This window comes from Halichoeres trimaculatus, unplaced genomic scaffold (assembly GCF_033239565.1).
Source record: "Halichoeres trimaculatus isolate MK-OKI-2021-1 unplaced genomic scaffold, fHalTri1.1 fHalTri1_scaffold_11, whole genome shotgun sequence".
NCBI lineage: Eukaryota > Metazoa > Chordata > Actinopteri > Labriformes > Labridae > Halichoeres > Halichoeres trimaculatus.
In genome coordinates this window covers 6,894,072-6,908,644 of record NW_027437189.1, presented here as the reverse complement: position 1 = coordinate 6,908,644, position 14,573 = coordinate 6,894,072, and the positions used below count along the sequence as shown (strand labels likewise).

Here is a 14,573-nt window from a genome sequence, read left to right as displayed (position 1 = left end):
TATAGAAACAGATTTTTTCTTCAGGATTCTGTTCATGGTCTTGTCTGACGCCTACCCTGTGGCTATTGTCATTAAAAATAGTGTTATGATTGGTTTTATAGTCTTTTTTGCAAAAATACACATGGAGGTCATACAAAAATAAACAAATAAATAAAAATTCTGTCGAGAAGAGCTAAAAAAAAATCAGACCAAACAAGCAAATGAAAAGTGCAAACAACAAAACAAAACGACTAATAAATAAATAAACAAATCAGATGTATCAGCATGTTACAGAGTGGGTTAGTGATATCCCTTTAAATATAAATATTGTTCAGGAAGAATTGAATGTAGCTTGAATTTGTGGCTCATAAAGAGATTAATATCAGTTTGTTTTATAACTAGTTAATAATTTTTTAAAGGAGATTTAATGTGTCTTAGAACAATCTGCGTCTTTCTTATGTAGTTCTGTGAATTTTGGTGTTAACAAATTCAATTCCTTTGTAGCAAAAGTCCCTCTTTGTTATTGTTATGCATCAAAATCAACACCTTGGCACTACTTCTAGTCTTGTGCATCTATATTTGCAGTTTAAGCTTTTGAAATGCTCACACCTCCAGTCTATAGAGACTGAATGGACCCTGGGCTTGACAGACAGGTGCATTCATTCAATCGGGTCAGTGAGGAATATTTGGACACACATTATTACAGCCCTATGACAGCAACAAATATATACTTTCTCCTCTTATTCAGAGGTGTTTTTAGTTTATGATGGCACCAAAATGCTCTTAGAACAAGTTTCCTGCCCCCAGCTTTCAGGAGAGAAACCGACTTTTCTGACTTGTGCAGAACCCCAGTGTCACATTCGCATGTTTGCTGTTTGCACGGCGTGTATGCCTGCAAACACTGACACTCGGTTTGGCATCTGCATCCGCACAGTACATAATACAGCTTTATGTACCCTGAGTACACACAAACAAACATTTGGAGGAAAAATAACACACACACCAAACAGGCACTTTAGCCTGAATGTCACATTGCATGATGGAGCGAGCGGAGATGTTTATAGGCAGTATTTAGAGGAAAGATCTAAAAATAGGACACTTCCATCAATGCTGACATGTTCTGTTTATGTTTGGTGCTACTAGATTTTATATGCAGTCATTCATAACAGATTTAATAGGCCTGCACAGCTGGCAGGGGACATGCATGCTTCTGAATAATGTGCATATTCCTCTAGCCTGCAGCTCTGGCATGTTTGCTGCATTTACTGTATGAGTTAAACCCCTAAACCTCCATTTATTGCTGATGTAAATACTGTTATCACATGCATAGTGATTATAGTCTTTGAATTACAGTGAAGTGCCGCAGGATTGAAATTAGAGTACTATTGACTGCACTGGAAACTCCTGCAACCAGAATCAACAACGTAGAACAGAGAGAGTAATTATTTTTAATGTTTTATGTCTCTGGAGAAAATGAGCAATTGATTAAACAGAAATGAGTGTGATTAATTTCATTAGGTCATCAGTGTAACAGCTCTCTTCTGGATTTCTGACTCTGGAGACTCTATTTACTTCATGTTCTTCTTTTATTTAATGGAATCTTGGTTTAAAGAGAAGCCATTAGAGCAATGTGTGCTGGTTTTTGAACAGGAACTACATTAAGCTATTCAGCTCGTTTCCAGAGTACAACCTGAGCTGTGTTTGCTATGAACGGGTATTGATTATGTAGGTGGGCTGAAGCCTCCTCTGGGCTTTTAGCCAAGCAGCCAGTCAGCAGTTCTCCTGGCCATGCAGGCGTACTATATCTCAGCCAGGCCAGGGGTGATGAGAGCATCTCTACTTACAGGAAGATGAAAGGAAGAAGAGGAGAACAGCGTGTGTGTGATCTATTTTCTGCTTTTACCGAGTCCCTCCAGTTTCATTAACATCCTTCAGAAGAGGGAACTCGTATAGATTCTACTTACATAAACCAACATTTCTTTTACTATTAAAACTAAATCAGTATATATTTAATTAAACTGGATTGACACTATAAGTTTTTTAATTCACTTTTTATAGGGTTAACAAAGTGCTTACACTGAGGCAAATGTAGGACGTTTAGCTGGAAATGGCAACAATAACAAAGTCAGAAGAGAGATGTATAAAAGACCACACCTTTTTCCAATTCTATTCATACAAACTCTATTCATCTATAGGAATCTTCATTGTTATTCACTATGCCTTTGCTGTAATATTTCATTTGAAAATTTACTGGGGTTACATTAAAAAATTACATTTTTACAAGTTTGGAGCATTTATGGTGTGCTAGCTTTGTTAACGGGCTAATTTTGTTTACTTCAGTTGATGATGTTGATTGTGAAATGAGTTTATGATTTGAAAGAACGTGTTATCTTGAATCTGAGTAATGTTATTCTGTCGGGCTGGGACGATATGCTTTTCTCCCAATTTAATTCTTTGACAATTTTTTGGGGTGCAGAGTCGATTTAACCCCTTAATGCCTGTTGTTGCAAATTTGCAACATACCCTACCAGGTCTTGATGTGGCTGAATTGATCTTTGTATCTCATTATGACCTATGGATTCATATTCTACACACAACAAAGATCGGATCAGATCCACTATGTCACAACATATTAGTCAGGGGATGAACTTCCTATGTCTATATATATCATATATCTCAATTATAACTATTCTGTTTACTTAATTTAACAAAAATACACAAAAAAAATCTATTTCTACAATTGTTAATTGCGCTTCTTCTATATCTACGATTTTTGTGATTTTTGGTTTGCTTTTTAACGCCAGACCAGGTGAAAGCTGAATGATAATGATGATGTTTGTAGACTATATCTAGAGCCATAATTTCCCTAAAAATGAACATCACATGTGAGTCAGGTTTTAGGATTTATTCAGGTGATCTGACATCTCAACTTTTTTTCAACCCAGCTTCTAAATAAAAACTTAAATAAAAAACTTAAATAAAAGACTTAAATTTAAAAAAAAACAAAACAATTTTTTTATAAAAAAGAAAAAAAAAAGATTTCGACAAAAAAAAAAAATCACGATTAGAAATCATTGAAAAAAAAATCCTGATACTTAGATACAGCAATTTTTTTTCCCACCCATATTATTCTGCTCAAAATGAGTTAAACTTAAAATCCAACCTGTGGCACCTTAACTGCATTTGACCTCCCACTCTCGCCCTGTTTCCTGCTCCATCCAAATAATGTCCTCTCCAAAAAAATGTAAAAGATTGAAAAAATAAGTTTAAGAAAATACACAAATGAATATTGTCAGTTTTTCTCAGGTGTCTGAAATACTGACACCTATCAGACATTAATGTTTTTTCCTAATGTGTAGTCAGATTGGAGAAGCAGAACCATTAGAAGGAGTTAACAGAAGTAACATGTCTTGCCCTTCCAGGTGATGTGATCGTGGACATCAATGGTTCCTGCGTGCTGGGAAAGACCCACGCCGATGTGGTTCAGATGTTCCAGTCCATCCCCATCAACCAGTACGTGGACATGGTCCTGTGCCGAGGCTACCCGCTGCCTGAGGACTCCAGCAGCAGTGAGGACGCCAAGGACACCTCCCCTTCCCCCTCAACCTCCACGCCACAGGATATCAACTACACAGTCCCAGACGGAGGAACCATCTCCAGGCAGGCCGCTGCACCACCGCCTATGACCAACGGGGGACGCCACCATCACCATCATCACCAGCACCATCACCACGTTCCTCATACTCCAAATCAAGAGGGTCCTGATCCCACTCTGCTGCAGCCAGAGCTGGTGAGCGTCCCGCTGGTTAAAGGTCCAGGAGGTTTTGGATTCGCCATCGCAGACTGCCCCCTGGGTCAGAAGGTGAAGATGATCCTGGACGCTCAGTGGTGCCGGGGCTTGTTGAAGGGCGACGTTATTAAGGAGATAAACAGACAGAATGTTCAGACGTTGAGCCACTCCCAGGTTGTGGACATCCTCAAAGACCTTCCTGTGGGCAGCGAGGTCAACGTCCTGGTGCTCAGAGGAGGTGAGTCAGCAGAAATTAAAGTTCATTCAACCCAAAGAGCAAACTTTCCACAATGAGTTCCTCTTTCTGGTATTTAGACCTGAACATTTCTGATACTGGATTCCCCCCTGACACTACTACAATAGAAGATAATAATTAAACCTTTTCCCCAATCTTTAAACTCACGAGTTAGGCTAAAAAACGGCAGCATGGATCGGTTTTTCTGACTTGATACTCAAGTTCTGATCTTTAACACGAGCCGCTTCATTGTTTTATTCAATAATTTATTTATATGATTTATTTAATCACACAAAACAGCATTTTATTTTAGTGCTGTAACAATATTGAGGCCTCTGCATAGTTCATGTCACTGCTTTTAATCTCATTTACTTGGCTTAAAACACCAGATTTTGCTAGCGCCAAATTCGCTGACCCTTGACCCCTAGCCAGAGATTGAAGGTTATCATTAAATAAATAAATACATAACAGATGTTGTGGTTTACTATCCCTCCACATACCAAATTGTAAATTTAATAACCGCAAAACTTAAAGCAAACAAGCTAGGCTAACACTAGCTGCTGCATGACTCAGCTTTTTGAACACAATACACAAGTTTGCTGCTTTATTCTTTCTTTATAGCAGTTTTATTAATCTTAAAGCGGGAAAATTCATTAAGGTTTCGAAGTCTGTTTTTATGATGCAGGAATACACTTGTTGCTAACTCTTAGCTAGCTTTGATTCAAGTTACACTTTAACCCTTTATGCTAGCATGACATTTTATTCGCACCTGATCATTTGTTTGAAATCTGTTCTTTTTTTAAAGCACTAAAAGAGTTGCTTATAAAAAAAATGAAATTTGTTGTAAGTGTAGACCAGTGGTTTCTAAAATGGGGGTCAGGAGCCTTGGAGGGGTCAGGAAACACTGATTTAGGGTCGTAGAACGTCTTCGAAAATAAGAACATATAGGGTTTAAAGTTGATATTAAATGATGCAAATGGTAAATCTGTTTTTTTGTGTTTCTGTGTTGCAGACTAAATTTTTTTGTTTTTGTTTTTGTCTGTTTTTGGTTTATTATTAGTATAGTCCCACAGCAGGGGGTCACAGCGGCTGTTTTGGGGGTCAGAGGCTGAAAAACTGGGGAACCTCTGGTACAGACCATTGTTTAGTAGGAAAATAAAACAAGTCATGCTTTCCTTTCCTTTGATGGATAATGCAGAGGCTGAAAAAAGAAATAATCACAAGGATGCAATTGTCTCATTCCCTGATCCCTGCTGCTGTAAGTAAAAGCAAGTTTATACAGTGTATTAGAAGCACTCTGATGCTGGTAATAGTACTAGAACAGCTCTGGCTCAAACTTCCACCTGTGCAGCAGGTGAGCCTGCAGCAGTGAAATAATCCTTAGCAGAAGCTGGCAGGGTTACAGTGTGATGTTGTTAAATCACTGCTGACTATATTAATCTTCTTGGGCAACTGTTCAGACAACAAACAGGTGTTAGAGCCCGGAGATAGTCTAGAGGTTTAGTCCCACGCTTCTAAATTTATTTAAATGCGCTGACTGCTTTGTGCTGCCTGTAGCCTGTCTCTCCACTACACTGCTTTCCTCCTAATGAGTACAACAGCAGAGGTGAGGAGGCAACCATCTCAAAATTAATCTTTTTAGAGGCAGGAAAAAGTTGTTAGACAAGAGTTAAAAAGCTTGACATTTTTGAGGCAGTTGGCTGTGAGAGGGTACAATAATGAAATTGGTAAATACCAGGATGGATTTGGAATTCTGTAGCTTGGACACACAGATCCTCCCAATGTTAAATAAAGCAATTTCACGCTCCGGTCCACAACAACTCTGCATCATCCATCGTGCACCTTCCCAAACAGGGAGGAAATCATGCTTGGTCACATGGGGATGGCGAGAAGAGAAGGCAGTGATTCAGTTACTGCTTTGAGAAAACCAGAGAAGTAAGACACGAGGGAGGGGAGGAGGGAGGGAGGGAGGGAGTATGGTGGGTAATCATTGCCCTTCTTCTTACTTCAGGCTCTCGCTGATTTGAAGGGCTTGTTCCTTTTCGCCTGTGCTGCACTGCAGTAGCCTAGATTCTAGAAATCAGTGTTGCACCCACATATCAGATGTACTCAGCCGGGCTACGCTCTGGGCTCAAGGAGCTTGTCCTGTGTGTGTTTGCGTGTGTATATGTGTGTGTGACTGTGCCGTTGTTACAAACTTTTGGCCCATTTGTGCCAGCCTTATTTTTATAGTACATATTTAGAGCAGTGTGTCTGTTCCTGCTTAAAAAGGAGCAGGAGAATCACAGCTTTCCAGGACTGAAAGGAGCAGTGCTGCAGGGTTTCCCTCAGGTCACCCACCGACCAGGATTAGGTTGTGCTTTACTCCAAGCCGGTGGCAAGAACTCCCTTCTGATGACAGCAGCAGAGAGAAATGAAACAGGAAATTATTTGGCCCTGATCGCTGTGCTGGATTTAAATCTGGAAACGAGACAAAGTGCCCTTCCCTGAGGGATACAAATTAAACCCAGAGTGGATGTGAAATGAAGGAGAACAGGGGCATAACATGCCTTCTTGGCTAATATCTTAGAAAAAAAACACAGAACATGTTCTCCTCGAATATCTAAAGAAGCTTTCATGTTTTTGATTTAACTCTGAGGACATTCAGGAACAGGGGATGAAGAGCTACTCATATTATAGAGCGTTCTAGTTGTGCAGTCAACAGCTGGCAGGTGGAAAACAGAGCAGTGCACGCTGCTGATGGTTTAGGGTCACCTCTGTGTCTCCCATCCTGTAGTGACGTGGAAAACTATTTTTGATACCGGAGTATACTGCCCCCTAATGGTCGAATTACACACTGACTGACAGAATATAAACAGAAAGAAAAACAGAAACTTCTCAGAAATGAGTTCAGGGACTGTCTTTTTCCTCAAGTGTCTTTTTATTGAGAAGTAACGTTACAAACATTTCAGGTTTATTTTTGTGAGTTTTGATTTAATGATTCTTGATTTAGTTTTATGTGAGTCCATTATTGGTGATACTAAAGGAATGAAGGGGAATACAGAGTGAAGAGAAGTCTAGAAAGGTTCATTGAGGAACGGTACCCTCATTGCATAATTTCCCCAGTCAAAGAAATTAAACATGATAATAAATAGTAACAAAAACAAGAAAATATACATAAAAAAACATGTTTTTTCTTCATTTCTGAAAACTTTAAAATTTGACCCAGGCAAAAATGCTATGAGTCTCACAAAAAGAGATATGATTGTTCACAAGCAAACATTTTGTGTTTCTAATAAACAGCTTAATAAGTACAACAAAGAATAGAAATGCATTTTAAAGTAGGGATGGGCAAGTACTGATACAAGGAATCAGTATCGGTCCGATATCAGCCTTTTTTCAACTAACTGATACTTGTGAAGGCTGCTGATACCAGCAGCCGATACTCAAGGCTAAAAATCTTGTGTGGAGTTAACTCCTTCAGGGAGAGTTAACAGTTAAACTCTTTCATTTTTCACTTTGGTCTATTTAAAAACTACTACTTAAACTCTTATCGCTGTTTGTTTTGTGGTGTACTTTTGATATTATTTTTTTAATATTTATTTTTAAATATGGTAAACTCAAAGAGAGTTATTTGTGTTTTATTTTGGAATCAAAATGATGTGTCACTGTGAATTTGAATTTTATGTATCAAAAGTACTAGTAGTAGCAGTACTTGGTATCAGTGAGTACTTAAGAGGGAGTACTGGTACCGGTATCGGCCTACCAAAGAGAAGTAGTACCCATAACAGTGGATGCTTGTGCTCATGGGAAATGGAGTCTTTATCCCAAAATACGCCAGCCTTTCTGGATGCAACCCACAGCCCCTGTAAGCCTGATTTATTTCATAAAAAGAGGCCTGACCCTTAATTTCCTAAATCAAACTCTTTTATTCAATACAAATGTTAAAAGATACATCAGATCAAAAAAAAAAAACCTCATTTGCAAAGACACTGACACTCATGATGCTCATGGTATAGAGTCAGTTAAAAATGCTGCGCTGTAGCTGCATTTAAAAAGCTGTTACTGCTCAATATGCAAATTCGATAACAGTTTCATGTTTGTTTTTCATTTGAGAAACCTAATGAGTTTGTTGTGTGCAGTTTGTTTCAGTAAAGGAGTGAGCTGCTCAGCTAATTAGCTCATTCATCAGCTATGTCTGCGTGTACACAGAGTGCATGTTTTAATAAAAAGAGTTCAGCCTTGGTTCTCTAATCAGAGGTGATGTCTGAATTCATCGCCCCACAGGTCTGCCGTGAAATGTAAATGTTTGGATCCTTGGAGCGTAAATGTTTTTCCAAGTCCAGTCTTTCCTCATTAGTTTTTCCTGCTTCAACATGTTTGACGAGATGTTTGCCACTGATTTCACACTTCAATGTCCGTTTTTCTCTCCATCTCTCCCCACAGGCCAGACATCTCCTGTGAAATCCCTCAAACCAGTAAGTTCAAACCTTCTTACTCTGCAGGATGAACACGCTGTCGTTAAAGCTGCTCCTGAATGATTTAACAGTAAAGGTTTTAAGTTTGTCCAAGCACCACTTAGCATGTGTTAGAGTGTGTGTGTGTGTGTGTGTTTGTGTGTGTGTGTGTTTTGGTTACATTATTCAGAGAGCCCACATTAGCCTGGCTGTTATTTCTGGAAGTGCATGTGGGTAAATATGCCGGCTCCTGGCAAACAGCAGTTGAACATCCCTCTGCGTATGGGTGTTCAAAATGATATGCCATGTTCAGCTGCTTGCTCCTGTGCTGCTCCTGAACGCTGCTCGGTCCTAAAATAGAGAGGAGCTGAGGCAGCAACAGGCTTACTCATACTTATTGGTTCAAGGCACGATTACAATATGTGGGTACACTATTTTCTTTTCATTTAGACTCTTTTTCATACACTCCTCTCTCTATTAAAAAAATAGGATGCATTTCACGGCCAAAGGAAATGTCTTTTTAGAGTCAACATGAGCCACATTCACCTAACTAGTCCTGAAAAATGTCTTATTTCAAGTTATTTAAAGACAAAAATGAGGTCTGAATTGCTTGTAACAAATAAACAAATCTAGTGTGGTCAGAGAAATGTGCTTGTGTTAAGACTATTCTAATCTTGACAAGCACATTTCTCTTACCCCACTGGCAGATTTTTTTAAAACTTGTTACAGGCAATTCAGACCTCATTTTTGATTTTAAACAACTTGAAATGAGACATTTTTCTGGATCGATAGTGTGAATGTGGCTTATATTATGTCAAAAAAGACATTATTTTACTAAAAACGAGAAAAACACTTGGCAAGATTTCAGTTTTTTGCAGTGTGAGGTAGGGATGGGAATTGATACGATTTTTTTCAACACGATGCCCTTATCGATTCTGCTCAACAATCTGATTCTTTATTACAAAAAGTAGCTTTACAGCTTTTCTGTGTCAACAACATTTAATTGAGTTTTTATTGCAAGTGCATCAAATGTAATTGGTCCCTGAGTCTGGATATTTCCGGGCATAACTATACAGAAACAGGTAAAAATTGCAAACAATGTGACTTTGATGTACTGTGTTGTAATATATTAATAATTAAAGTAGGCCATCTAGTGTCTCAAAGTGGTTATAGCAATGGTTTAAGTTGTTTGGAAGCTTCCCATAGTTATAAAGTCAGCCATGAGCCTCTCAATTGCCTGTTAGCTTTTGACATTTGAAATTCTCAGTATTTTTTACTAAGAGTTGCTGTGATATGTTTCTGTGATGAAAGTTGAAATTCTATTCTGAAGCTGAAGTTGTACTGATGTATGCTAACTACTAGCATATCAGTGCAGTTTGTGGCATCAAGCTTGCGCTATTTTGCTATTTTGGTAAATAAGGTGATTTATACCATTTCAAATGTACTGAATATGAATCCCCTTAGAGAGAGTAATGTACATGTATTTATGAAGTCAGTTCTTCAGTAAAACTTCAAGCTGAAAATCCTGAATCAGAGTTTTCTTGGGACAAATTATCTAACCGCTAAGTAGCTCCGGCACAATGTTAAGAATTGATGAGGGAATCGTTAAGCACAAAGGCTAACGTATCATTGATAATATGAGCCCCACTCACCTGTTCAGTTAAGAAAAATGTCTTGTTTTAAGTTATTTAAAGACAAAAATGAGTTCCGAAATGCTTGTAAGAAGTTAAATTTTTTTCCAATGGAACAAAAGAAAAGTTAATTGCTTTAAGACATTATTCTATTTTCAAGGAAATTTCCCTTGTTCTATTGGGAGATTTATTTTAATTGTTACAAGCAATTCAGACCTCATTTTTGTCTTTAAATAACTTGAAACAAGACATTTTTCTGGACTGACCAGTTGATTGTGGCTCATATAGAGTATGACGAAACAATTTTTACATAAAATAAGACAAAAACACTCGATAAGATATCTGTTTTTTGCAGTGTAGTCGACCTTTTTGTCCGTCACAGTCTAACATCTCATCTCTGTCTTCCAGTGCACAGCCCCCATGTCCCAACCTACATCCCAGCCCAGTCCTCAACAGGCGCCTCACTCCGTCCCCCACCAGTCACCCCACTCAGCCCCCCAGCCCGTCATGCAGCCCCAGCGTCAGGAGATGATCAGCAGCACAGAGACGCTCAGTCAGCCAGAGATTCCTCCAAATCCGCTCTCTTTCACTGCCAACACCCTGCGCTCCTCCTCACCCAAACCGGATGCTTCAGAGCTCTACCTCAAATCTAAAGCTCTGTTGGACAGCAAGCGTGAGTGAACCTAGTGTATTTTTTCTTTCTTTCTCTACCCTTGCTCTCGACTGTAGCAGTTCATCCTCTTCATTATGCAATGAACATATATATCAGATGCCAAATAATACATAACACAGCATCACTAATGTGTTTTGTCTTTCATGAGTGTTTCTAAAAGAAAATTCTCTCCTCCCTCTTTTTCTACTTCTTCTGTTTTCTCTGCGCAGCGGCAAACACAAAGGAGCTGGACGTATTTATTAAAAGGAATCAGGAGTCTGGCTTTGGTTTCAGAGTCCTCGGAGGCGAAGGGCCGGATCAGCCGGTAGGTAACATGGGCAAAGGCAGTGGTTCTTAACTGGTCTGGCTTCTGGTCATACTCTCTCCCTTTAGCAATGAGTTTCAATTTCTCAAATATAATAAATGAAAACAAAGTGCCGTTTGAATCTGAGTTATATCCTTAGATAATCAAAGACTGCCAAGACCATACGTTTCTTGATAAACCTCCTTTGTCCTCTATGTAAGAAAATCTATGTAGTCTCATGATGCTGCTGTCATCCTTACATTTCCATCCTTAACTGGCATAAGAACAAAACTTTGCAGGTCTTCTTCTGCATAGTGGAATAGCAGATGTCACTACAGGGCATTATTGCCACCTACTGTTAAAGAGTGTGAAGATGGCACTCTGCTGCATAAAAAATCAACTTCAAAATAAAAGCACAGATTTTTTTTCTCGACTTTCTTTTTTTTGTCAAGGCAAAAGCTCGCCATGACCCACCAGCTGGTCAAGGGGTTTACAATCAGGATGGACAAGATGCTAGAATACCAAACCCTCAAAATAAACATCACAAAAAAATCAAGCTTATCTTTAATTGAACTGCATATGCTTACAGGGAGTTCAGATTTTTCTGCTCAGATCTTTGCTTTATTTTCATATATTTCTGGACAGTGTATTACCTCAGCCAGCAGCCACGAAACCATCCACAATGAATGGGCTATAAGGGATACAAGGGGGGGCTGAAAAGTTCGTAGCCTGACTAGGAAGGAGTTATGCCATAGAGATAAAACTTTGCAAGCATTAAAGTTAACATTTTCTGTCACTTACAGCATGGTTTATTTTCAGATTGACTGATATCTGCAGAAAAGGGGTTAACCCCCAAGGACATTCACGCCGACATGGCTGCTTCATTAGGAGATGATGCTCCAGCTTTATTAACTGTGAAAAGTGGGCAGCTGAATTCAAGAGGGGTAAAGGGGCTTGAAAATGACCCAAGGTCAACGTCCTGCCACATCAACAACCCAAGAAAACATGGACCGTGTTGAAAAATAAACAATTCCGTAACTGTATAATGCATGCCAAGTTTCATCACCATGGCATAACTCCTTCCTAGTCAGGCTACAAACTTTTCAGCCCACCCTCGTGGAATCCAAACAAGATCACTGAGGTCTGTCTTCACCAGCATCCTTTTTCATAATGTTTATCAGGTGCAAACACTTAAAGTGATACTTCGGAATGGAACAAGTTGGGTCTTATCACAAGGTTTAGAGCAGAAATTACCCCTACAGCACTGTTTTTGTGCAGCAGAAGCCCAGTGCGCACGCACCAAACACCCCCTCCCTGCTCCTCTGCTGGTTTCCTCTGCACTCAGACGGGGCCATATTTTACTTACTGACCCAACTTGTTCCATCCCAGAGTATCAATTTAATGCAGGGGCTCGCAAACTTTTTGTGACCCCCAGAACAGTGATACTAGAGCTTGGCAGCCCCCTGCTATGGGACTACACTAATAGACCAATCCAAAAGTAGATAAAAAACAAACAAGAAAAGAACCTAAGATACTTAATTTAGCTGATCGGTAGGAACTCAGACTACCTGTGAGCACATAATGCTGCGTTTACTTGATTAAAATGCTGCCACTGATACCGTCGTTATCCTGGCTTAGTCACCTCAGGGGTCTTGTGAAAACAGAGAAATGTGGAAAACAGATTAAACATTTTCTGTGTGTGTGTTTTTTTATATTCAACCCCTGTTTTTGTTTATTTTTACAATAATAGACTCATGATGACCAGGCACATTTGCACAAAAGGATTTTCTGTGGTTGGATTTTTTTGGAACATTTCTGTAACTTTTTATTCCTTTCGGTTTTACAGACCCTAAACTGACTAATAGGGCCAGGATGTAACAGTACTGCGGTTCCCTTGTAAAAAAAATGCCATACTGCTGTTGAACATGAGAAAATAGATTGTCAACAAAGCATCAAACCTTTATCTTTTAAAAAAAATGCATAAAACATAACAGAGAGGCTTCCAGCTGTTCATTTACCATAATTCCAGTCAATCCTCGCTCTGGCTCAGATCTGCGTGTAAAGCCGCTCTTCCTGCCTCCACAGGTGTACATCGGTGCCATCGTGCCCCTGGGTGCAGCAGAAAAAGACGGACGCCTGCGGGCCGGGGATGAGCTGCTCTGTATAGATGGCGTGCCAGTGAAGGGCAAATCCCACAAACAGGTGCTGGAGCTGATGACCAACGCTGCCCGCAACGGCCAAGTCATGCTCACAGTCCGCAGGAAGCTGGCTCATTCAGGTGGGTCTGCTTTGAAACGCACATTAGGCTCTTCTGTCTTGATTCTTGTTTAACTTATTTGTTCGGCTTAGTGTGCTTCAGGAGGATCTCTGACTCACGCTTTGATCTGGGATTCTTTTCACTAATCCTTTAAATTCGTTCTGGATGACTTCTTTGTAGATAAATCAGAATAAAAGAATTAACTTTTAAGATGTTATACACTGAGGAGAGGAGGAGTCAAGTCCTGAATGATAATTTTGTTTTTTGCTTTAATTATAGGAAACTAGATTCAGATTTATCACACACTAAAACAGGAGAAGAATGAAATTACACAATAACTAGTCAGATTGTTTTCTTTTCTTTGTCCTGATTGGCTTTGTGTGAAGGATGGTAAAGATTAGATCTGATGATTTGCATCTCAAAGGATTAAAAAGCAAAAAGAACTTGCTGAGATTTCTGTTTTTTTAATAACACAAACCCCTGCTGCATTCAGGCTTGTTTACCACCACAAATAACCACTCGGTGAATAATACAAGCACTTTTTGAAATTACTTTGGATGTGATGTAGTGCAACAGCAGCATTGTTCACGTCGCAGAAACTAAGCATCAATCATGTCGAGCTTTATGCTTCCAAAGCAGCTGTTTAGAACAAGGTTCCCTGATGCTGCCTGACAAAACAGGAAGTCAGCAAAACGAACGTACAATGAAGAGTGATTGAAGTAGATGAACCCTTGAATAACACGTCGTTCAGGGCTCTTAACTCAGGGGTAAGGTTGAAGGGTTTGTAACTCTAACCGAGCACTATGTTTTTGGATTACTAAAGGAGAGATCACAAACTATGAATTGAAGAGCATTTTGACCCATAATTTCTCCCAAAAGCTGTTTCAAATTTACGCCTGCAACAGCACTTCACATTTTCCTCCACATCCTTTTTTAGATGACGATGAAGGGGAGGAGAACAGTCAACAGCCCCATCAGGTAGCATCTGCCCTGGTGAACAGTTCACCTAAGGTGCCTCGTGGAGAGTTTCAAAACGCCATCCAGCCCGCTCAGACAACCCGGCCAGAGCGCTTCGATGTTACTCTACAGCGCAGAGACAATGAAGGCTTTGGATTTGTCATCCTCACATCAAAGAACAAGCCCCCACCCGGAGGTGAGAAACACACAAAAGAAAAGAAAAGTAATGTCCTGATCATCATCTTGCCTTTTCAGCTTTTTTTGCATTGTTTTCTTTCTGATTATAAACCGTGACAGGGGATTACCCATTGTTCTGATTCCCATTGAACTTT

The 14,573-nt window shown here is 39.5% G+C and overlaps 1 protein-coding gene across 3 annotated transcripts in view; it reads left to right on the top strand.

The window, feature by feature from the left end:
* magi3a (membrane associated guanylate kinase, WW and PDZ domain containing 3a) overlaps positions 1-14,573 on the top strand; it is a 205,659-nt gene that overhangs the window by 181,300 nt on the left and 9,786 nt on the right. For all 3 annotated transcript variants that reach the window (XM_074681144.1, XM_074681145.1, XM_074681146.1), the window contains exons 10-15: positions 3,402-4,007; positions 8,430-8,461; positions 10,480-10,744; positions 10,954-11,048; positions 13,113-13,305; positions 14,222-14,437. In XM_074681144.1, the coding sequence (XP_074537245.1) occupies positions 3,402-4,007; positions 8,430-8,461; positions 10,480-10,744; positions 10,954-11,048; positions 13,113-13,305; positions 14,222-14,437 (1,407 nt within the window). The remainder of the gene's footprint in view (positions 1-3,401; positions 4,008-8,429; positions 8,462-10,479; positions 10,745-10,953; positions 11,049-13,112; positions 13,306-14,221; positions 14,438-14,573) is intronic.